At 38.6% G+C, this 27174-nt stretch overlaps 1 protein-coding gene across 2 annotated transcripts in view; it reads right to left on the minus strand.

Moving 5' to 3' along the window:
* Positions 1–27174, minus strand: part of LOC115217091 (neo-calmodulin) — a 97473-nt gene that overhangs the window by 30354 nt on the left and 39945 nt on the right. Inside the window, exon 1 of one of the 2 annotated variants that reach the window (XM_029786688.2) lies at positions 10136–10281. The exons of the other annotated variant lie outside the window; for it this stretch is intronic. Coding sequence (XP_029642548.1) covers positions 10136–10162 — 27 coding nt within the window. The 5' untranslated portion in view covers positions 10163–10281. Of the gene's footprint in view, positions 1–10135; positions 10282–27174 lie in introns of those variants that run through there. 2 annotated transcript variants of the gene reach the window in all.

Here is a 27174-nt window from a genome sequence, read left to right on the forward strand (position 1 = left end):
AGGAATGAGAACCCAGGTTCGAACTTTGCCCAAGACACACGATGAAGGCTGGAGGCTATATCAGCTGAAACACTGTGTTAACAACAAACAACATAAGGACAAATAGCCATCAAATGTAAATAATGTGCATAATTCCTCATCTCTTAAATACAGAACTGAAATAAACTTCCATACTAAGACAAATAAAATTAAGAAGAACTGCAAAAATATTCAGTATAAAGTGGGCAAGTAATATTTCATGCATGTGCTTCATCGTTTGGCCCTCTCCCACTTGGAAATGATACGATGCAGACCCCAGTTGACGAAAACTTGCCCATCCCTATCTAAACAGCATGTTAAGTCTGTGCCGAGTTAACCTTTTTTTTCTGTGACCATGTGTTATCATGGAAAGAGTCAAATAAGTGCAGCTGTTTGGATACTGATGACTTGGCATAGCTTACATTGCAGTATTTGTATTCTTGAAAAATAGAGACACCTCTTGTATACTTTTATGGTAACACACCGTTTTCAATATGGTAGAGACAGAAGATTAACCAGGATACTTTTTCATTCAAGAAATCACCTTTGATCAGACAAATTTACAATAGTTGTGACACCCAAATTTAACATCTACTGGTAGTTTTTACCATCGAAACCAGTATATTACAAGCTGCTTTTTATAAGCGGAATAATAGGTTAAATCAAATATATTAGAACGTAGATCATTGTAAATAAGCTGGTTTGAGGACAGACATTAGCATAGAGCAGGTAGCTACATATGTCGACTGTCTGGCATATCAGTTGCTTCTCTGGATTGTATTACAGAGTTCTTGAATGGTACATTGGAACCCATTAACATTTAATGTAGGAAGATGCAAAGCTTCTTTGCTATTCCTGACTTGTGCTACATTCATTTCGAAGCATGGTTCTTTTACCTCAAAGTAGTAGTTCCAAAATTCCTGGTCCCTTCCTCTTACTCACCATCACAGACAGAAACCATTTTCTGCAGTGAATTCATAACAACGATATTTCACAAATATAACTTAACCTTATTAACCCTTTATTTTGCTTTATTTATTTTTTTATATCCATTGACCCGTTTTGGCTACCCCATTATCATCCCGTTTTTCTTCAACGCCCCTCCCCGGATCTTTCTACCATCCCCAGCGGGGTGGTATCGCCCACTTTGGGAACCACTGCATTGAAGCATTAAAGTCCTCAACAGTAGCTCTACACCTTTTCTAGTCCACGCTTAAGAGCAGGTATCAATGTGTAATTAAGAAGTTTGCTTCCCATGTGCTCAGTCCTACTAATTGGCACATCAGGCAGTTGTCTTCTACTACAACCCTGGGTTAATAAAATCTCTTGAGTGGGTTTGGTAAATGGAAACTAAAAGAAGCCCATTTGTATACATACATATATACATATGAAGTTCAGTAGCACTGTGCGATACCTAGGGTATCTTCTATTATAGCCCTGGGTTTATGAAACTTTTTGAGTGTATTTGGTAAATGGAAACTAAAAGAAGCCCATTGTATACATACCACACACAAATATATATGTATGTGTGCGTGTGCGTAGGTGCTTCAAATAAGCATCAGAACTTCACAAGTGATGTTACTTGCCTTCAGTCTCCTACAAAAATCATGTCTGGTGAATGTTGGTGACAGGAAGGGCACCCTGAAAATCTGCCCCAACAGATTCCAAGTGTATATATGTACAAAATCCAAGTGTACAAAACTGAACATTAAATGATGTTGATGATGATGATTTCACACAAGGTGCTCAGTTCGGAATAATAAATTCGAGACTTATTTGTAACCCCATATCTAACAAAATACACTATCCATGTGTTTTATTTAAATAATCTAGAACTTGGAGAGATTTACTCAATATTATCAGTCTAAAAAAAGATACAGAGCAAGGGTAAGAAAAAAAAAGCAATATTACTAAATGGATAATATTTAAATTTATGCATTAGTTTTGCAAAATTCTTGGTGTGAGATTATGTATTGAAACAGATACTGATGCATTTGGGGATGGTCATCTTTGTCAATTAAACACACACACTGTATATTTGATCTTCACTTTAGCTTTATCATTACTCCTGTTTTTAGTTGTTTTTTTTTTGTCAAAGTTCTTTTGTCACGCATTCTGTGACCTCTTTGGCAACTTTCCATTCCATGTGGGAGATGGACATGAGAGGTGTTGGCAGTCGGTAGTCAAGTGAAGAAAGAAAGATCAACGTGGAAGGAGGAGAGATGGACACACACACACACACACATATATAGATATCAATCATCATCATGTAACTATATTCCTTGCTGGTGTGGGTCAGACAATTTGACAGAATCTAATGTTTCCAAGGACTGCATTGTATTCCAACAGCATGAGCGGGGCACCTTTTATGTGCCATCTGCCACTACCGAGGTCATTGCGTAGCTTGTAGAACTAGACCCTGGTGGGTTGGGCAGCTTCATGCTGGTGGACGAGGGATTGAACTATGAGAGGAGCAGTGCAGGTTCTTGTAGCAGTTTCTGTCTACCAAAATTCACTCATAAGCTTTGCCCAAAGCGCCAAGCAGTGGGACTGAAGCCAAAACAGAATGGTTAAGAAGCAAACTACTTAATCAAATGCCCGATAGAATAATATTAGTCATTAATAGTTTTTCTTTACTAGGTAATTACTTTTTAATGTTCTCTGTTTTGAATATGTTAACGCTAACGTAACCGATGTATTTTATGTAGGTGGCATTTATAAGTTATGGAAAACCAGATGTTTACGAAACATGAGGCCATTCTTAATTAAAGCACATAATATCAGTAACTGTAATTTCAAAATCTTGCAATTAATTCCTGAAAACACTTGTGTATATCTATTATTATTAATACTTTTTGTTCAACAAACTGGCGGTACGTAAAAGTACCCATTACACTCTTGGAGTGGTAAGTGTTAGGAAGGGCATCCAGCTGTGAGACCATGCCAAAACAGACACAGAAGTTTGGTGCTGGTTCCTGCGTGGCCAACCCCTGTCAAACAATGATGATGATACATACACTCCCTTTTAAAGCCTAGCCAGGCTCATGGGCCTGGTTTCCCGGTTTCTATGGCGTATGTGTTCCCCAGCCGGACGGGATGCCAGTCCATCGCAGCGTTACTCATTTTTGCCAGCTGAGTGGACTGGAGCAACGTGAAATGAAGCGTTTTGCTCAAGAACACAAAGCATCGCCCGGTCCAGGAATTGAACCACAATCCTATGATCATGGTGCTGACACCCTAACCACTAAGCTACGTGCCTCCACACACACACATATATATATTCACAATATAGGTTAGTTAAAATATGCTTGTCACATATTTCAATTGCTAAAGGCTTCAACTAACCTAAATTGTGATTATACGTAAACACTGCTTTGTACATATATATAAGGTTAGAATAACCGTCTAAGGGATAAAAATATCTGTTTTACTACCAGTATAATTACCTATGTTAACCCTGGGCATACATGTGCAAGCATATTATTGCTCATATGTTACAGGCATTGACAAAGATGAACATGAGTTTTTCTATCAGGAATCAAATTTAAAGCAAACAGAAAATGGAGAAATATTGGTCAACAACAACTGGCTAACATCAATTATTACTTTTTAATGCATATTTTTCTACTATAAAAGTTGGGTCACCAGAGGGTCAATGTTATCAGTGAAAAGCAATGGGCAAAGTAGATAAAGCAGAGATTAAGCATGGTATGGGTGATGATAAGAGGGAAAACAAGCGGATCAGAAATGTTTGGATAGAGGTAACATGAAGCCAGCCAGTTACAAGGAGCAGAAGATAGAAAAGGTGGGAGGAGGTGAGTGTAGGTCTGGGAGCCAGAAGTTGGAGTGGGTTAGAGAACCATTTCACTGGGATACAGTCTACATTGTATTAAAAAGTAATAATTGACTCTTAGTAAATTGTTGAACAATATTTCTCCATCTTCTGTTTACTTTATATATATCACGCACACATACACACATATATATATAGGCGTAGGAGTGGCTGTGTGGTAAGTAGCTTGCTTACGAACCACATGGTTCTGGGTTCAGTCCCCACTGTGTGACACCTTGGGAAAGTGTCTTCTACTATAGCCTCAGGTCGACCAAAGCCTTGTGAGTGGATTTGGCAGACGGAAACCGAAGGAAGCCTGTCGTATATGTGTGTGTGTGTATGTTTGTGTGTCTGTGTTTGTCCCCGCCAACATCATTTGGCAACCGATGCTGGTGTGTTTACGTCCCCCGTAACTTAGCGGTTCCGCAAAAGAGACCGATAGAATAAGTACTAAAGCTTACAAAGAATAAGTCCTGGGGTCAATTTGCTTGACTAAAACGGAAGTGCTCCAGCATGGCCACAGCCAAATGACTGAAACCAGTAAAAGAGCAAGAGCAATACATGTATACATCAACATGGATGTGCTGTGAGAAAACCTGCTGTAAATTACAGAATTCATCTTGGGAAGGCAACGAGTAATAGACATATAGTGCTAGAATAAGCACAGAAGTATACAGAGGGAGAAGAGAAGTGTCCAGTGGTGAGAGCGGAATTGCAAGATCCAAGGATCAAGCTGGACATTTGCCACCCGCTGCCAATACATCTTAGGTTTTTAGCATTATACGTCTATTTGAGATGCTTTCTCCAACAGGAATACTGCAGTATTGAGCCTTCCTTACATCATATCCACATTAAGTAAGATATACATTGCTATTCTGAATATATATATAAGTAAGATATACATTGCTAATTCCATTACCAATTACATATCACACACACATATATATATAATCACATATATATGTACACACATACATTCACATATATGTATATACATACATTATGGTACACAAAAACACTGAGATTTCAGTATCCAATATATATATATATTTTTTTTAGACCCCCTTCGGTCATGAGTGACCATGGGATTGCACCTAGAAAGTTACCCTCCTAGACACAAGTCCAAGCAAGGTTGTTTATGGAAGACCAGCAGTCGCCCATGCATACCGGCCTCCCCTCTCCACGCCACCAGTGTTATCCAAGGGAAAGACAAAGGTCGATACAGCTTGGCACCTGTGACGTCGCAACTCATTTCTACAGCTGAGTGAACTGGAGCAACGTGAAATAAAGTGTCTTGCTCAAGAACACAACACGCAGCCCGGTTTGGGATTTGCACTCACAACCTCACGATCGTAAGCTCGACGCTCTAACCACTGAGCCATGCGCCTTCACACACACACATATATATATATATATATTGGATACTGGTGCCCCAGCATGGCCGCAGCCTTCAGGCTGAAACATTTTTAAGGATATATATATATATATATATATATAACACACATATATATATCACATATATATGTACATACACACATTCACATATATGTACATACATACATGCCGATACACAAAAACACACAGAGATTTTAGTATCCATTACAATTATAAGATAACTGGTAGTTGGCTGAGCTTAGCTGTACATGTGTGACACCGTTATCAAGTTTGGTGCACATGTAAACACAAGAGGCTGATAATACTGCGCTGGAATTGTGCGATATGCACAGCTTACTAAAGCGGTGGCAAGGAAGGTGGTAACACCAATGTTTTGTGTAATTGCCGTTGGTGCATTAAGATTATTTATATAACAGGGATGGAATTAGTGAAATAGTGATCTTATCGTTCACTTGTTTCAGTCATTGGACAGCGACCATGCTGGAGCATCGCATTGCAGGGTTCCAGTCAAACAAACTGACTTCAGTATTCTCCTTTTTTCACTCTTTTACTTGTTTCAATCATTTGACTGCGGCCATGCTGGAGCACCGCCTAGTCAAACAAACTAACCCCAGGATATTCTTTGTAAGCCTAGTACTTATTCTATCGGTCTCTTTTGTCGAACCGCTAAGTTACGGGGACGTAAACATACCAGCATCAGTATTTATTTTATTTTATTTTTTCAAATCTAGTGTTTATTTCATCAGTTTCATAATGCCGACCCGCTAAGTTACGGGAACACAAACACACACCTGTATATTCTTTTACTTGTTTCTGGCATTTGACTGCGGTCATGCTGGGGCACCACCTTAAAGGTCTTCAGTCGAAGAAATTGACCCCCAGGACTTATTCTTTGTAAAGCCTAGGGCTTATTCCACCAGTCTCTTTTGCTGAACCAGTAAGTTACAGGGACATAAACACACCAGTATTGACTGTCAAGCAATGGTAGGGGTACAAACACACACACACACCCACCCACACATAAATATACATAATTTCAGAGAGCAAGTGGCTTTATTCCTCACTAGCCAGGTTGAAAGTTAAAAATATATATCCCTCTTAACCTGTTTGGGAAATTTACCTTTATATATATAAATATATACACACATACATACATATATATTCTTGTTGTTTGTATTTGTAATTGTGTACCATGCTCTCCATTTTGTCTTTTTGTTGCCGTACAAATTCACTGGCTTTCTTACAAAAAATCTAATGCTCTTAGCTTAGACTTTTTTGGGGGCAACCAGATCGAACAATCTCAAGTCTAACTGCCCGAAACTGTAAGGACATCTGGTAATTTGACTGAAGAAAGAAAGCCACAAACGACCTGTCATTTTCTTCCCTGTCACTCTAATTGTTGTTTTTCCTGTCTACCTTTGTATCATCTATCTGTCCGAATGTTTTATTGTCCTCTATTGCATTTCTGTTCTATTTTTTTCTATTTATATATACATATAGCGGCGTACGTACACACTTGTGCTCTACACACACATACACGATGGGCTTCTTTCAGTTTCCGTCTACCAAATCCACTCACAAGGCTTTTGTCAGCTCGAGGCTATAGTAGAAGACACCTGCTCAAGGTGCCACACAGTGGGACTAAACCTGGACGCATACATACACACACGATAGTCTTCCACAGTTTCTATCTACCAAACTCACTCACAAGGCATTGGACGACCAAAGGCTATTGTACAAGTCACTTGGGATCTTGCTAAATTTCTTCCAACCAAAAGAAAATGTAGTTCTGGCGTGAGCAAATGCTTGGAAGAATTTTAACAAGTTCGGTCACATGCTCAAGTTGTCGCACAGTAGAACTGAACCTAAATCCACAAAGACCAAGGTACTATATTTTGCACGCACACCAAGAGCTGAGGAATTTTGTCATGTACAGATGATATACATATTAATTACTGTTGGTGATTAACACCTCAGCATGAGCCAAGAAGTTGAAACCGAATCAAGGGTAATGATATCCGTTGCACATATATCTTCACACACACGCACAGCTACGGGAGTAATCTGCTTAATTGGGTTGTCATAGATTCGGCTTTTCCTCCATTTATTTTTAATCCTTACTAATATTGTTTAAATTAACATGAAAAATATTTTTATCGTTGTGTTTTATGGTTTTGTTGTTGCTCTATTTTACCTCCTACAACTTTTGCCAATCGTTTTTGAAATTTCAATAATTCTTTTTTAATCTCTTTTCAGACATGACAATGGAGTGCCAAGCAGGAAAAATATGGGATCTTTTCGGTTTGAACGGCAGTTTTTTCTAGCGGTGTTATATGAAATTGTCACCCATAATTATGACCCTAGTATCGATCTATTGCATTTCAATCTGTTTAAGGGTTAGAGTTAGGGGAAGGGTATCTTTTTTTCTTTACAAATGTAAATAAACCCAATCTGTTTCTTAAACGAGGGTCATATTCATACGGCACAGAATGGTTTTTTTTTACCTCAATAGATGTCATTGATTGGTTGAAATTGCAGAAAACAACAAATATCTTACAAACCATAGAATTTTCTCAATAAAGCCAAGAGAAAAAGATGTTTTATAAACACATTCTACCAGTATACGAAGTTTAAAAGTGTTTAGTTACGTTGAAATTATTTTAAAAAACTGCCGGTCAAACCGAAAAGATCCAAAATATGAACGAATTTATCTGACAACCCAATATGAAAACGAAGAAGCATCTGAATTCATAAAAATAAGTTAAATTACGTTTTAACTAAATGACGTTTTAAATAAAACAGCCTCAGATAGTTTCATAAAACTTTTAAGAGGCATTAAACGGAAATCTATTTTCTACCGTCTTATATTCATTATTTTTCTGCCGTTGTCGACTTTGCCTTTCAGCCTTTCGGGGTCGATAAATAAAGTACCAGTTTCGCACTGGGGTCGATGTAATCGACTTATTCCCTTTGTTTGTCCCCACTGTGTTTAGCCCCTTGTGGGCAATAAAGAAATATATATTTATTATTTTATCTATGTTTGCGTGGCTCGGGCACTGGGACAATTGTTTTTGAAGTTAGGTGTGTTTTCTATTTGTTAACTCAACCCTCAAAAGCGAAGTAAGTGTAGAGCCTCAAACCCCGAGGCTAGAAAAAAAAAGTTACACACATCATGATTGAACCTGGGACCTCGTGGCTGTGAAGCGAACTTAACCATTTGGCCAAGCTGCGCCTACCTGTGCATCAGATATGTATCTACGCACGCCGCTCTATGATAGGCAGTTTTGCAACAATCAGTTTCATCTTTCGTATAGGAACTATACACCTGACTATATACAACCATCATATAAAACAATTTACTATACATACTAATATCTATTCACTACCAGCAACGAAGTAATAAACTCATTTGATTTTCCTACACAAATCCATGCAAAAACCCCTGTGCCCCATCGACACAAAAAAAATTTGGAAGAAGCTCGACAGATCTGGGAACACGAAGAAGAGTTTAACTAAAAAGGAATTATAATGAAATCAATGCACCTTCCTTTAAAGATTTGATTTCATCAGCCAAAATGAATATTAATAAATATTCCTATTGCGATGTTGTAATATGAAAGCATTTTTAACGATTGCCTGCGATTAAGAAAGGCGCGAATATATGCCGCCCTTTTTTACAAACCCTTCCTTATAGTAAAATCCACATGGAGGAGAAAACATTGAAATAAATGATAATCAGACAAAAAAATATATCATGTTACAAAAATCGACTCGATAAAAAAATATAATGCAATTAGATCGATTTTAGTCTTGGACTGCACCATCTAAAAAGAAAATATCCATTTTTCTGAAAGTTATGAGGAAATAAAGTCACGCTGGGTGTTGTACATTTGTGTAGTTATGCTTAATTCAAATGGTACTCATTTTATATCATCGATCCCTTATTGAACTGCTACTTTATAGAAGAACATAAACACAACAACGCCGGCTTTAATTGAACAAATTTAAACGAAAAGAGTTTTAAAACTTATTTTCACTTAACCGAAACTTATTTTTATGTCCAAGAAGTAGTATTTAATTGATTTCTAAATAGTTCTGTTTTAACTAATATACCACTTTCATGTGACTCCACAATTTTCATAAACACGTGATGAATATGAGTAACGAACTGACCCCAGAATATTTGGGTGTCTACCTAATTCATCTATTTATTTGTCTCTCTCTTTGTATATATATAATTTATATATATATAATTATATATGTATGTATATACATACTTGTATGTACGTATGTGTGTATGTATGTATATATGTATGCATATATATATGATCCACTGACGATCAATATGTATTATGTATATATATATATATATATATATATATATATAGAGAGAGAGAGAGAGAGACAGGCAGGCAGACAAATGTATATAAATGATTTTATATATAAATAATTATATACATATAATTATTTATATACATATATATTATCATTTATATATATATAATATATATATATATAGAGAGAGAGAGAGAGAGACAGGCAGGCAGACAATGTATATAAATGATTTTATATATAAATAATTATATACATATAATTATTTATATACATATATATTATCATTTATATATATATATATATGTATATAAGTATATATATACATACATACGTACATATATATATATATATATACGTACATACATATATACGTACATATATATATACGTACATACACACATACATATATACATATATAATTATATATACATATAATGATTTGTGTCATCTGATGCGACAGTCAGGTAGGGCCGGGGGTCATCCCCTTTTCCCGGGCCTTTGCACTGTATTGAAACGTAAAGAAAACACACGAAAATAATAAAATGCGAAACTTACATCGTTCGTGTCTGAAGAAAATGGCATCGCGCAGTAAGTAAGATGTTTTGTAAGGGAACAGAAGAAGGAAAGGAAAATACTGTAATTTATGAAACTTTCGGCTTTGTATGAGAATCAAGTTGATACAATGATTTCTTCATTTTAGAATGAGTGAGAAGGTGGGAGAAGAGAGGAAAGTAGCTGACAGTGCGTTCTGATTGGATGATTCAGAGTCACGTGCCGCCGACACGCCTTCTTGTCTTTGCCTTTTCCCGCGTTTTCGTCGTCGCTTTAAACTGGACAAGTTTTGGCTGAAACTTTGCAAATAACACAATTTCTTTATTTCTTTCTTTAGTTTTTTTTTGTATCTTTTACTGGTTTCACTCATTGGACTGTGGCTATGCTGGGGTACTGCCTCGGAGAGTTTAGTCGGAAAGAATCGTTCCCCTCCCCCAGCACTTGTATTTCTTTTTTGTCGATCTGGTAATTATTCTATCGGTTACAATTGTCGAACCGCTAAGTTACGCGGATGTAAATAAACTGAGACGAGTTAAACTGTGGAGGACAACCACAGACACGCACACACATACATACATACACACACACAATACATACATACATACATACATGCATACATACATACATATACACACATACATACATATACACACACACATACATACATACATACACACATACATACATACATACATACATACATGCATACATACAGACAGACATACATTGAATTAATTCAGTCCTTAGACTGCAGCCACGCTGGAGCACCATCTTGAAGAATTCCAGTCGAACGAATCGACTCCAGTACTTTTTCCTTTCACATGAAGTTTCTTTTGCCGAACCACTAATTTACAGGGATGTAAACATACCAACACTGGCTGTCAAGCCAGTGATGGGGGACATAGACACACTCATATATGTGCACGTATGTATATATATATATATATATATATGTGTGTGTGTGTGTGTGTGGGTGTGTGTGTATGTGTATATACGTATATGTATAAACGTATGTGTATATGTGTGTATATATATGTATGTATATGTGTATATATATATGTGTGGGTGTGTACATATTTTTGTGTTTGAGTCTTTTTGTTCCCCCCTACCATCACTTGACAACCGATGTTGGTGTCCTTCTGTCCCTGTAACTTAGTGGTTCAGCAAAAGAGACCGATAGAATAAATACTATGCTTATACAGAATAAGTACTGGGGTCGATTGGGCCGACTAAAACCCCTTAAGGTGGTGCTCCAACATGGTCGCAGTCAAATGGCTGAAGCAAATGAAAGAATTTATATATTTATATTTATATGACGGGCTTCTTTCAGTTTCCATTACCAAATTTATGGTCAGCCTGAGGTATAGTAGAAGACACTTGTGATGGGATTGAACCTGAACCTCTGTCGTTGGGAAGCAAACTTCTTACCATGCAGTCACGTTTGCACCATTACTAATTTTTAAAAAATTAATTTTCCCTAAGTTCTCATTTGTTTTATGTTGTTTCATTTTTGTTTCTTTTTTTTATTCAGGTTCTCTTTATGAAACATCGGAAGTTGAAACAACAAATCTGAATATTGCCCATGGTGTAGCTGTGTGGCAAAAAGTTTGCTTGTCAGCCACATGGTTCCGGGTTCAGTCCCACCACATGACACCTTGGGCAAGTGTCTTCTCCTATAGCTTCTCATATTCAAATCACATGACTGTAGTTCTGGAGTTGTGACCTCTCAATATGGAGAAAAAGCAACAGCATTATGAATTTTTATTTCGTTATCCTATGGATCTAAAGTGTCAACACATCCAGTAAACAGAGAAATAATTGTAATCTTAATACACTTAAGTGATAATACAGATACATAGGTATTCTGTCGGTTGGGACAAGGAGGGTTCTAGTACTAGATTATTGCTCCTCTCTCTCTTTTCAGATTTTAAACACAAATTCATCTCCAAGTTGCATCAAGGATTTAAGCTAATCAAAGTTTTCTGTATCATGTATCTGAAACCCTGTCATGTTTTTATTTAGCATGCAGGACGTTCTTCCGACATATTTTCCCTGAGTCACATTGTAAATAAATTGTCATATTCATGATAAACAACGATTTTCAAATCAATGACTTGTCTTTTATTCTTAATACGTACTGGCAGTTCAAAGGAACAGGAACAGCCAGCTCATGAAATTAACGTGAAAGTGGCTGAGCATTCCACAGACATGCATACCCTTAATGTAATTCTCAGAGAGATTCAGCGTGACACAGGATATGACAAGGCTGGCCCTTTGAATTACAGGTACAACTCAGTTTTGCCAGCCGAGTGGGTTGGAACAACGTGAAATAAAGTGTCTTGCTCAAGGACAGAATGCGCTGCCTGGAATTGAACTCACAACCTTACGATCATGGGCCGAATATCTTATCCACTTCACTTAATGTACATAATTGAGATGTTGGAGTAATAGACAAAATGTATTGATTTTTCTGTGTGACTTTCTACGGTTGGTAAATTACTGGCACCAAATTTGGACTCATGTAGCTTGAAGTCATCATAATACTTACAATATGATGACTTGTAGATTTATTCTCTATACATTCAGGCAGATTTGAACATGAATATGATAATCACTGTTATATTCGATGTAAAAGAGAAACTGTTCTCCTGTGAAGACCACAACAGCAAATAACATATTCATGTTTGAATGTCATCGATTTGAAAATCCCTGTTTATTATGAATTGATGCCAGCGCCACCTTGACTAGCTTCTGTGTTGGTGGCACGTGACTTGCTGTGCTTGAAGAGACCTATTGAGTCAAGTACATCAACATCAAAATAAATATCAAATGGAAATTGTAGTTGTGATACCTGTGCCGGTGGCACGTAAAAAGCACCAACCGATTGTGGCTGCTGCCTGGTTGGCGTTAGGAAGGGCATCCAGCTGTAGAAACTCTGCCAGATCAGATTGGAGCCTGGTGTGGCCTCCTGGCTTCCCAGACCGCGGTCGAACCGTCCAACCCATGCTAGCATGGAAAACGGACATTAAATGATGATGATGATGATTTATTTACAATGTAACTTAGGGAAAATTCAGAGAACGAAAGAGAGAACAATGATTTTTAATCTTTTACATGTTTCAGTCATTGGACTGCAGCCATGTTATGGCACAGCCTTATAGAGTTGTAGTTGAACAAATTCACCCTCATACCTTCTGCCTTTTTAGTCAGGTATGTATTGTTAGTCGATTTTGCTGCCAAACCGCTAAGTTATGCGGATGGGAACAAAGCAGCACTGATTGTCAAGCAATGGTGAGGAATAAACACAGATACAAAAATACACACACACACACATGATGGGCTTCCACTCAGTTTCCATCAACCAAATTCATTCACAAGGTATTGGTCGGTCCATGGCTATAGCAGAAGACACTTGCTGAATGTGCCATGCAGTAGGATTGAACCTGAAACCATGCTGGAGCACCACCTTTAGTCGAACAAATCGACACCAGTACTTATTCATTGTAAGCCTAGCACTTATTCTATCAGTCTCTTTTGCCGAAACGCTAAGTTACGGGGAAGTAAACACACCAGCATCGATTGTCAGCGATGTTGGGGGGGACAAACACACACACACATACGCATATATGTATGTTTGTATGTATGTATATATATATATATATATATATATATTATATATATATATATATACATACATACATACAAACATACATACATATATATATATACGACGAGCTTCTTTTCAGTTTCCTCGGCCAAATCCACTCACAAGGCTTTGGTCGGCCCGAGGCTATAGTAGAAGACACTTGCCCAAGGTGCCATGCAGTGGGACTGAACCCGGAACCATGTGGTTGGTAAGTAAGCTGCTTACCACACAGCCACCAAATGTAAAATTTCTCTTTCTGCTCCCTCTCTGATGAGTCAATTAAATAAGTAATAGTAATAGACTAGGATATTAGTGTATTTCCGTTATACACTATTTATAAATGCTAAGAGTGTGACAACCGACATGTTTTTTGGTGCGGCAAAGAGGACGGTGGCTATATATTCCATCATTGAAGCTGCAGAAAAAGTTATAAGTTGGCTTTGGATAAAAAGTGGGCTGATGCTGTTGGAATGCAAATTGGGACTTGCTGGGACAACTGGGCGAGGGAATCTGATGTTCAAAGACCCAAAGGTGCTGATATCTCAGAAATATCACTGATTATACATCCCAGAGCATCTGCGAGATGTATATTGAAACCAACCAACCAACCGACCGACCGACCGACCAGCAAACCAGCCACCCAGCCAGCCAGCTGGCCGACCGACCGACCAACCAACCAACCAACTACATACACACCCACACACAAAACAAAAGCAACACCATAAAAATGATAGTCGAGTTACCCCCCTTGAAACCTGGAAACCCAACAAAAGCGTAGAACCCTTGTTTTTTCCAAATCCGCAGTAACAATTCATTTACGTATTGAATTCAACCGAAATATGTCAAACTAATTTTTTTTAATTATCTGTTTTGAATCACAATTTTTCAGACAGGAATCGGAGTTTTTCATTCTTTTATGTCGTATTTTAAAACGTTGGGGGAAATATAGCATAGCAATATATACGTGTGTGTGTGTGTGTGTGTGTGAGAGAGAGAGAGAGAGAGAGAGAGAGAGAGAGAAGAAAAAGAGAGAAACGGAGAGAGTAGTGAGAAAGAGACAGAGAGAGTAGCGAGAAAGAGAGAGAGAGTAACGAGGAAGACAGAGAGAAGAGAGAGAGAAAGTAGCGAGAAAGAGAGCATTGAAATAGATAGATAGATAGAAAGAGAGGGAGAAACGAAAAAGAGAAAGAGAAAGGAAGAGGGAGATAAGGAGAGAGAGAGAGAGCGTAAACCGATGATCAAAAGCGTTTCACCCATGGCCGTTCCATTATGTTTAGTATTTCCGATGTAGTGGCAGAGATGCATCGTCCCAATGTACTCTACCCAGCCATGACTAACACTGAGAAGTGCGATCGGTTCCATCTCACATTAAATAAATGTACGGCTTTGAAGCTAGTACGAAAGACACGTACGTTCTATGTATTAGTTAGGTTGCATGAATTATTTGGTACTTTTTGGTTATCTCACCCCCATTAAAAAATTGGTTATCTCCCACTCCCTAAACTAGGCCAGCATTTTATTTTATTGGCCCTAGAAGAATAAAAGATAAAGTTGACTTCAGCAAGATTTGAACACAGTACGTAAGAGCCCCAACTAAATACTGCAGACGTTTTGTCTGACGCTCTAACTTGGTTTCAGAGACCTTTTCTCTCCAACTAAACCTTTATCTTCTTCATAAAATACCATATGAAGTGGCATATATAGGTACAAAGAAAATCCAGAACCTTTTGGCTATCTCACCCCATTAAAAAATTGGGCTATCTCCCTGTTAAAAAGTTGAGTTAATGTGGCGACAAGAGATTGGATTAAAAGGGTTAGACCCTTTTGATTCAATACTTCAACACATTGTTGACTTTTGGCCACCTCAATAGGAATGGTATGATTTGTTATAAAAATGTTACCAGATAGGTGCAGGAGTGGTTGTGTGGTGAGTAGCTTGCTTACCAACCACATGGTTCCGGGTTCAGTCCCACTGCATGGCACCTTGGGCAAGTATCTTCTACTATAGCCTCGGGCTGACCAAAGCCTTGTGAGTGGATTTGGTAGCCGGAAACTGAAAGAAGCCCGTCATATACATGTATATATATATATATGTGTGTGTTTGTCCCCCCCCCCCAACATCGCTTGACAACTGATGCTGGTGTGTTTACGTCCCCGTCACTTAGCGGTTCGGCAAAAGAGACCGATAGAATAAGTACTGGACTTACAAAGAATAAGTCTTGGGGTCAATTTGCTTGACTAAAGGCGGTGCTCCAGCATGGCCGCAGTCAAATGACTGAAACAAGTAAAAGAGCAATAAAGAAAAAAACAGGTTAACTCTGAACTGTGAGTTAGACATTTAGTATCATAATGTGCTCAGACGGATGCTCAAGATGAAAACTCAGCAATGCTTTACATCTGAGAGTAAAAGAGTTCTTTATGAATGTAATACGAGGCGATGAGCTGGCAGAGTCTTTGGCAAGCCAGGTAAAATGCTTAGCGGCATTTCATCTGTCTTTACGTTCTTGAGTTGAAATGTTGAGCAAATTGACCCCAGGACTTATTCTTTGTATGCCTAGTACTTATTCTATTGGTTTCTTTTGCTGAACTGCTAAGTTACAGGGACGTAAACACACCAGCATCAGTTGTCAAGGTTGACTTTGCCTTGCAGCTTTTTGGAGCCAATAAAATAAGTACCAGTTATGCACTGGGGTTGATGTAATCAATGTACACTCTCCCTCTTGGAATTGCTGGCTTTGTGCCAAAATTTGAAATTAATATATAATGCGTTACATCTGACAGTAAAAGAGCCCTTTATGAATGGAATGCAAGGCGGCAAGCTGGCAGAAATGTTAGCACACCAGGCGAAATGCTTAGCGGTATTTCGTCTGTCTTTATGTTCAGAGTTCAAATTCCACTGAGGTTGACTTTGCCTTTCATCCTTTCGGGGATTAAGTACCAGTTACACACTGGGGTCGACTTAATCCATTTGTCTGTCCCTGTTTGTCTCCTCTATGTTTAGCCCCTTGTGGGTAGTAAAGAAATAGGTATTTCATCTGATACAAAATATTTTGTGCAGACACAGCTTTGTAACCATGTGGATTTGGGTTCAATCCTACTCCACAGCATCTTGCACAACTGCCTTCTACTGTAGTCCCAGGCCAAGCAATAGCTTGCTAGGGAATTTGGTAGACGGAAACTGTGTATGCATGTATACACACACACACACACACAACACCGATTTCCGGACACTAATGGCCCAGAACCTCTTTTAGTCGACACTAATTTACACCATCATACAGGTGATACCTGTATTTCATTTAATTAAATAAATCTAATATTTGTTTAATTTAGAATATGTTCACTAAAGTGACCCTTCCCTGGTTTGGAAAAAAAGAAAATCAGTAAACCGGAAAGGCTTTGGGACCTAAGGCTCCGGAAAATCCATGTTGTGCTTGTGTGTGCCTTTGTGCTTGTGTTTGTCCCCATCCACCGCTTGTTAGCCAGTGTTGGTTTGTTTACGTCCTCACAGTAAGCTAGCAGTCTGATAACAGAGACTAATAGAACAAGTACCAGTTTTACTATAAAAATATATTTCTTTACTACCCACAAGGGGCTAAACACAGAGGGGACAAACAAGGACAGACAAACGGATTAAGTCGATTACATCGACCTCAGTGCATAACTGGTACTTAATTTATCGACCCCGAAAGGATGAAAGGCAAAGTCAACCTCGGCAGAATTTGAACTGACAACATAGCGGCAGACGAAATACGGCTACGCATTTCGCCCGGTGTGCTAACGTTTCTGCCAGCTAAGTATTGGTAGTGATTTGTTCGATTAAACTCTTCAAAGTGGTGCCCCAGCATGGCCGTGGTACACTGACTGAAACAAGTAAAAGATGGACGCTTAAAGATAAAAGAAAGCCTTTGCTACTATTATGACTAACAAGCATGTGTGTTATCTGCGGTCCAATAGTAAACCTACCCTATCGAAGGATGAGCATCTTGATACGAAATTGTTAGAACTTCACTCTAAGAATTCCATTTATGGGTTCCACAACAGAAAAGCAGTTTGTTTAAGGATTTTTTTTTTCTGTGAGTATGTAAAGTGATCCTTTCATACCAAGAATATCAATGGGTAAGGTATGTTCATGAAGGCACAAGCTCATTCAGCAACTTACCTGATTATGAAACATTCATATCGTATTACTTTAGTGATATCCTATCCCACAGAGTTCTCTCTCTTTCTCTCTCTCTCATATCAACATTTTATTGCATGTAAACTCTGCACTGTCTTCTTTCCTCTTAACCCTTTGTCTGTTTAAAGCATTTTCATAAGTTTGTCCTAAGCACCCAAGCTTGTCCTCAGATTTTTAGTTAACCTTTGTTCCGTACGTTTTTAGTAATATACAGTTTTCTTTCATAATTCCCAAGTTATTCGGTGGTGAAAAAAAAAAAAAAGGGGTTACTATCATTTATGATACATGGGCGTCAGGGAAATGTCACGTGTGTATCAATTATGAGACATGAACTTCCGGGAAATATATCCTGTATCTAAAAGGAGCACTCTGTTGGTTATGGCGACGAGGGTCCCAGCTGATACTATCAACGGAACAGCTCACTCGTGAAATTAACGTGCAAGTGGCTGAGCACTCCACAGACACGTGTACCCTTAACGTAGTTCTCAGGGAGATTCAGCGTGACACACAGTGTGACAAGGCTGGCCCTTTGAAATACAAGTACTACTCATTTTTACCAGCTGAGTGGACTGGAGCAATAAGTGAAATAAAGTGTCTTGCTCAAGGAAACAATGTGTTGCCGGGAATTGAACTCACGGCCTTACGATCGTGAGGTGAATACCCTAACCACTAAGCCACATGCCTTTATATATATATATATATATATCCTGTATATATCATATATGATGCGTGGACATTTGTGTCGTATCATGACACACAGGACAGGCAAAGGATTAAACCTCTTCTGTTTTCTTCTAAAACTCATTATCTATTAATCCACGAGGTACAATAATTGTTATTAATAATAAAATGCTGAGCATAAGCCAAAATATTAGTCTGTTAGCACAGCCTTACCAAAAATTTCTTACAGTACATCAGCAGTTATGTGGAGAGGTCACACCATCTCATCGTTTCTCCTTCCTTAGCATATATATAATCCATACTTGATAATGTCTGACATTATTTAATAACTTGTTACCTTTAAGAAACATTGAAAAAAAAATTGTCTAAGAGAAGAATTTTCTTAGAAAGATGAAAGGAATGTTAGCAAGCTTTCATCAGCCATTTGCAACAAGTGGATGACAACAAAATCATAGCCGTGGTGCACCACCCTGGTGGATGATCGCAGTTTCACAAAACATCATAGCCAGAAATATGTTTGACATCCTGTAAGGCAATTCTTTCGACCAAAATATAAACAATTCTGCAACTGATCTGAAAGAATATAATAATAATATAATAATGAAATTATTGTATACAGTGCTCAGGTGCACCACAACTTGTCAGAAAGTGCGTATAAAGTATATGCAGTAATATTAAGTTGAAATATGGTTAAACTACTTTAACATAGTTTATTTATGATAAATTCATGGTTTCTTATTTTATACCAGTACACTGTCACAGGCATCATGATTGTAAGATTGTGGTTTTGATTCCTGGACTGGGCGACGTGTTGTGTTCTTGAGCAAAACACTTCATTTCACGTTGCTCCAGTCCACTCAGCTGGCAAAAATGAGTAATGCTGCGATGGACTAGTGTCCCATCCAGCTGGGGGACACATACGTCATAGAAACCGGGAACCCGGGCCCATAGCCTGGCTAGGCTTTAAAAAGGGTGCATTTATTATTATTTACAGTCACAGCAGTGGATTTGCATGCATAGAACCATACGGTTTCACCTAAAAATCACTTAAAAATATCTTTTAATAAGTGTTTAAAGCTTACCGAGTTTCTGTGTTTTTCACAAATACATTTGTAAAACGGGAGTGCGTCCTATGCGAGGGTGCATTCTATACACTTGAAAATAGTCCCTCTGTTACTTTTTTTTATTGTCTCTATTATCCAAACATTTCAATGAACTAATTTTATTCTAGTTATCTGATTCTTTACTACCCACAAGGGGCCAAACATAGAGGGGACAAACAAGGACAGACAAAGGGATTAAGTCGATTACATCGACCCCAGTGCGTAACTGGTACTTAATTTATCGACCTCGAAAGGATGAAAGGCAAAGTCGACCTCGGCAGAATTTGAACTCAGAACGCAACGACAGATGCAATACCGCTAAGCATTTCGCCCGGTGTGCTAACGTTTCTGCCAGCTCACCGCCTTATTTTATTCTAGTTATCTCCAATGGTTGTTGTTCTTAGATTTTAAATACTCTCACAAGAGGGAGCAGTTGTTTACTAATTTAAATAATTTCTGCTTAACGATGCTCTTCAACTCCCACACAAAAGTCAGAATAGAGATGCAATTATTCCAACACCAGAAAACCATTATTATCCTCTTGTTAATACAATTTACTCTCAAATTTATTTATTTTCATTTTTCTTCCACTCCATTTCTCTCTCTCAATTATTTACTCATTAGATGTTTACAAATGTTGTTTCTCATGTGCATTACTTTCCCCCCGACACACTTCAAGCTAGCAATGCTACTAATCTCAAAACAATGCGCTTATCAACCGCCTTCCAAAACAACAACCGACATTTTTGTCTTTCTCTCGTTTGCCTCTCACTCTCCCTTAATAATACGTTTCTCTTCTTCTCCTCTGCTGACGCTCGACTCTAAATATCAAAGCCAAGCCAAGGCGATATCATGTACTAATATCATGAAGAGGCCTCACTGATGAAGACGAAGTGAAATGAATCAGCGTTTTTGATCACCTCCTGTATATGTGTGCGTGTGCGTAGGTGTGTGTGTGTGTGTGTATGTGTTTGTGTGTGTGTGTGTGTGTGTGTGTGTGTGTGTGTGTGTGTGTGTGAGTGTGTGTAACTAACTTGCAAACAAACAGAGAATCACAATTAGGTCCAGAAATACTACACATTATCACCTGCAACTAAATTCTCGTTAGCAATCAACAGTTCCTGTCATTTCTTGAACGATGCACGCAGCTGGTGAGTGTGGTACAATGTTGGATTGAAGAACTAAATGTCATAAGATCGAGTTTTCTTTAATCAGGTAAGTATATAGAAACTATGTTCAAGGATTGAGTCGGCTGCGAAACGTCAAAGCACCGAGGATTATGAAAAAGGGGAAAACTGCTGTGGCATGGAACTGTCTATTTGCTTCTTGTTGTGTTTAAGTTCAGAAAAGGTAGAGAAGAAGCTCTAATAAAACTCTGAAGTCATCATCATCATCATCATCATTTAACGTCTGCTTTCCATGCTAGCATGGGTTGGACGGTTTGACCGAGGTCTGGGAAGCCAGGAGGCTGTGCCAGGCTCCAGTCTGATCTGGCAGAGTTTCTACAGCTGGATGCCCTTCCTAACGCCAACTACTCCGAGAGTGTAGCAGGTGCTTTTATGTGCCACCAACATGAGGGCCAGTTAGGTGGTACTGGCAACAGCCACGTTCAAATGGTGCTTTTTTTACGAGCCACCTGCACAGGAGCCAGTCCAGCGGCACTCAGATTATAAATGCGGTGAAATTGAAACAATTCTGAAACCCAGATAAATTCAGAACCCCAGGATTCTGAGAAAAGTCCTTGGATGCCATAAGACAAGATATCTTTCAATGAAACACGGTATTCTTGGTTTTATTACCATAAGTTATTACAAGTTCTTTTCTCTTCAAAAGAGTTTTTGTTTCATTTAATATTTTATATTAAAATTATGTTGCCAGAAGTCTGTAAAATAGACATGACTGTGTGGTAAAGCAACTTCCTCCCTTATCACGTGGTTTTGGGTTCAATCTCAATGCACGGCATCTTGGGAAAGTGTGTTCTACTAAAACCCTGGGCTGATTAAAGCCTTGTGAGCGAATTTGGTGGAGGAAACTATGTGGAATCCCATCATACATGTGTGCGCATGTATGTTCTTTGCAGTGTTGGTTTGTTTACGTCCCTGTAACTTAGAGGTTTTGCGAAAATAATAGAATAAGTATTGACCTTAAAAAGTGTCAGAATTAGGGTCAATTTGTTCAATTAAAACCCAACATGGCCAGAGTTTAGCAAAACAATGGGTTCCACGATTTTTGGAATATTGTACAAGGATTCTGCAACAAAGTAAGTTTGGAAGCCATTCGTCTCAAGAATCTGAAATCGAAAATCGAAATAGAATTAAAAGAAGACCGAGTGAAATGTTTACCATTCTTTGATGCAACTGTATAAGTGCATTTATATTCAATTGCGGTAAACTTTCGTTTTGAAGAATAAATCATATCTTCTACTGCGTCTGTTGCCAAACCATTTCCTAACAATATCTTGATTTTCAATGAACTCTCAAGGTAATTATTCCTACAACATGTTGATAGCTTAATTTGGCATAACGGTTCTTCAGATGTTTGCACTTTTAGAAGTAATACTTCACGCACGGAACAAGTAGTTGTTTCCTATATCTCTAGAATTTGAGTGAAGTTTGGCAGTGATGAAAGGAACGCTGTGATGCATGTGGCTCTCTAAAGGAGCCAATTTCATACGAGCCATCAATTCTCAAACTTATGTTCGTGCAAAATCCATAATACGGTTTTCTAAAAATTACAGAAATCACGCCTGTATTTTACAGTCAACCCTAAACATACTAATTTAATCAAATTGGAGAAAGAATTTATTCATATATTTATTCATATAAAAAAATAAATGCACCCTTTTTTAAAGCCTAGCCAGGCTCATAGGCTCAGTTTCCCGGTTTCCGTGGCGTATGTGTTCCCCAGCTGGATGGGACGCCAGTCCATCGCAGCGTTACTCATTTTTGCCAGCTGAGTGGACTGGAGCAACGTGAAATGAAGTGTTTTGCTCAAGAGCACAATGCGTCGCCCAGTCCAGGTATCGAAACCACAATCTTACGATCATGATGCTGACAGCCTAACCACTAAGCCATGCGCCTCCACATTAATTCATATATACAATAACTTATTATTATGTTGTGTCTGGAGAGAGTCATTTTCTTTTTGTGTCTTATAATTTAACACATTCACGGGTAAAATTTCTACTTATTTCTTATTCTTATTTTTATTTTCCTAGCACGGTGAGTGTGTTACATTATAAGGCACAAAAAGAAAACGACTCTCCCCAGACACAACAGAATATGCATCAACACACGAACTCACATAAAGAATCTTGCAAACCAAGATCAAGTAAGTACCAGTTACGCACTGGGTTCGATATAATCAACTTAATCCGTTTGTCTCTCCTTGTTTGTCCCCTCTGTGTGTAGCCCCTTCTGGGCAGTAAAGAAATAAGAAGTACAACACATTGCACAATGCCACCTTCAGCTGAATAAAATTACTGCCTTTAAACAACAACTACATATATATATTAATTGGTTGAAATTACCGAAATACGTCAACTTTAACGTGAAATAACTTCCTAAATATAAGTTTTTCTCAAAAACGTTAAGATTAAAAGATGTTTTTTATGACACATTCGAGGTTTGAAAGTGTTTAGTTATAAAAATTAATTTTAAAATCTGTCGGTCAAACGGTAAAAGTCCAGTACATCTCGACTACTGCCTGCAGCCACTATAGGAATCGCACCATAGAGGGAGGCACTATGCTAGAAGCAGCAGTCAAATGTCCCACATATCTATCCTTATAGTCATTAAAAAATAAAATGACACATTGGATAATGTAGCCTTAAATACCATTATGTTTTTAATAAAGACAGGACGGTCACAACTGGATTGTCTTCGTTGCTCTGCCGGACCAAGGCTGGCCTTGGTTAAACAACAACAACAGTAACAGCAACAATGACAGCATCAGGAGCAGCAGTAAGAATCGAACCCTTTCCCTGTGGATAATCACGTCAGCATCCTATTTGTAGGTTTATTATCAGAAACACAAGGCCTGGTTTTTCTCCTCCCCTTCATTTGTATTACAACAAATATCCGATGAAAACCATTTTACGAGGAATAAAAAAATCAAAAATCAAAACGAAGGAATAAAATATACAAATAAAAAAAGAAATAAGAAAATTTTGGCACCGAACATAAGTTGATAAGAGTTAGCTCCCTTTATTTTTATTAATAAATTAAGAAACGGGGAAAAAGTATTAGATTTGTTCTAATTGCATATCTATCTGTCCGTCCGTCTGTCTGCCTGTCCTTCTTTCTATCTATCTATCTATCTATCTATCTATCTATCTATCTATTTATCTATCTATCTGTCTGTCTGTCTGTCTGTCTGTCTGTCTATCTATCTGTCTGTCTGTCTGTCCGTCTATCTATCTATCTATCTATCTATCTATCTATCTATCTATCTATCTATCTATCAATCTTTCTGTCTGTCTGTCAGTCTATCTCTCTCTCTCTTTCTTTCTCTCTCTCTCTCTTTCTTTCTCTCTCTCTCTCTCTCTCTCTCTTTCTCTCTCTCTCTCTCTATCTATCTGTGTATCTACGCATACACACATATATACAGTAACCCCTCGACAATCGCTGGTGTTACGTTCATAAAACCCCACCCCAACCGCGATAGGTGAAAATCCGCAAAGTAGAAACAGTACTGTACTGTATATATTTAAAAAAAATTATTTCTATAATTCGTATATATTTATTTCATTATACATGTGAAGCAACACCACAGAGGAATCGACGTAATCCTAAACAATAAACCGCGATAGGTGAACCGCGATGCGGCGAGGGATTCACTGTCTGTTGCATTCTGCACAGATACACGCGCGCGCGCTGACACAGGTATTTTCCTGTGCGCTTATGCACATATTTTCATAGACATATTATTGTGTGTGTGTGGCTTAGTGGTTCAGGATATTCGGCTCATGATCGTAAGGTCGTGAGTTCAATTCCCGGCGGCACATTGTGTCCTTGAGCAAGACACTTTATTTCACGTTGCTGCAGTCCACTCAGCTGGCAAAAATGAGTTGTGTCTGTATTTCAAAGGACCAGCCTTATCACACTCTGGGTCACACTGAATCTCCCTGAGAACTACATTAAGGGCGCACGTGTTTGTGGAGTACTCAGCCACTTGTACGTTAATTTCACGAGCAAGCTGTTCCGTTGATTGTATCAGCTGGGACCCTCATCGTCGCAACCGACGGAGTGCTCCTGTGAAGGCATATAAGAGTGTTTGCAGGAACTACGTTGAACCTGGATTTGGAAATTTCCTGGGTTCTTAGAAAATTTTTGCAGTTATTGAAAACTAACGTTCACATTTTGGGAAATGGGCTCCCAAATGGAACCATGAACTCCATGATAAAATTCCTGTCAATGGCCCTGCTTTATGTATATTTGCATATACCTGTCTGTATGTGTGCGCGTGCGCATGAATGAGTGTGTACCTGTGTGTGTGTGTGTGTGCTTATCAAGTAGGCTGACACATGGATGGGAAGCACTCCGTCGGTTACGACGATGAGGGTTCCGGTTGATCCGAATCAACGGAACAGCCTGCTCGTGAAATTAACGTGTAAGTGGCTGAGCACTCCACAGACATGTGTACCCTTAACATAGTTCTCGGGGATATTCAGCGTGACACAGAGAGTGACAAGGCCGGCCCTTTGAAATACAGGTACAACAGAAACAGGAAGTAAGAGTGAGAGAAAGTTGTGGTGAATGAGTACAGCAGGGATCACCACCATCCCCTGCCGGAGCCTCGTGGAGCTTTAGGTGTTTTCGCTCAATAAACACTCACAACGCCCAGTCTGGGAATCGAAACCGCGATCGTATGACCGCGAGTCCGCTGCCCTAACCACTGGGCCATTGCGCCTCCTCATGAATGAGTGTGTACCTCTGTGTGTGTGTGTGTGTGTGTGTGTGTGTGTGTGTGTGTGTGTGTGTGTGGTGTGTGTGTGTTTATCAAGAAGGCTGGCACATACAGCCTGTGATAATTAGCTTTTCTGTTGATTTATAAATTATGTCGGCCGTTACATATCAACAACACCGAGGATTATAGTCGCTGGTGAAAATATCTAAATTGATAACAACCCTATTCTTGAAACGATAGATATACTTCCGACCCCAGCTGTCTTTAAATCCATTCACCTGATAATACAGTGCTAGTCCTTTGTTTCAGGTGTCTTCAAAACCCCGCCCAATTGATAAACGTTTGTAGTTATTAAACGATAGGCAGATCATATCCACCCATCCAGGCTTCATAAAACCGCCCAGTTTGATAATAGCGGTTCTAAATGACGGGTGGATGTAGCTAATCCGCCCATATCAGTTTATCGTGATAGGAAGCGAAAAGGGGTAGCTATGTGCTGATTAAAATCATCAGGGATTGAGCAGGTAACAGCCAACAGATGTCGATAATAGATAATTCTGATTGGCTAAAATTAGTAAAAATTTAAAACTTTAAGTTTTTGTAAATTTTCGTTATCAGTTTCTGTAAAAAATAAAAATTAATGTGATTTTCGAAAATAATATGCAAAAACTCCATCTGCGAAGAAAATTTGAACAAAATCAGACGAACAACAGGTAGAAAAAATCTGAGAAACGTTCAGTCCAACGATCTGACGATTGAGCTAATTTGCTATTCCGTATGTGTACCATCATCATCATCATCGTTTAACGTCCGTTTTCCATGCTAGCATGGGTTGGACGATTCGACCGGGGTCTGGGAAGCCAGGAGGTTGCACTAGGTTCCAGTCTGATCTGGCAGTGTTTTTACAGCTGGATGCCCTTTCTAACGCTATATATGTAAATATATATGTTTGTGTGTCTGTGTTTGTCCCCCCACTATCGCTTGAAAACCAATGCTGGTGTGTTTACGTCCCCGTAATTTAGCGATTCGGCAAAAGAGTCTGATAGAATAAGTACTAGGCTTACAAAGAATAAGCCCTGGAGTCAATTTGCTCGACCAAAGGCGGTGCTCCAGCATGGCCACAGTCACATGACTGAAACAAGTAAAGGCGTAAAGAGAGAGTATATTTTATATATAATATATATTGTGGTTTTGTGTGTATTTGTCCCCTACCACCAATTGATAACTGGTGTTGGTGCATTTACGTTCACGTAACTTAGCGGTTTGGTAAAAGAGACTAATAAAAAAAAGTACCGGGCACAAAAAAGAAAGAACTGGTGTAGATTCGTTCGATTAAAGTTCTTCAGAGCGGTGCTCCAGCATTGCCACAATCTGATGACTGGAAAAGATAAAAGAACCACTAAATTCCTTACTAAAACTTAAAGCTAAGGGAGATAACTTTTGTGCTATACCATTGAAACAGTGCTTCATGGTCGCTTTACCTGCTAGAAATAGCAATGCTTTTAAATCAGATCCCCATACTGGA

This window comes from Octopus sinensis, linkage group LG11 (genome assembly GCF_006345805.1).
Source record: "Octopus sinensis linkage group LG11, ASM634580v1, whole genome shotgun sequence".
In the NCBI taxonomy this organism is placed as follows: domain Eukaryota; kingdom Metazoa; phylum Mollusca; class Cephalopoda; order Octopoda; family Octopodidae; genus Octopus; species Octopus sinensis.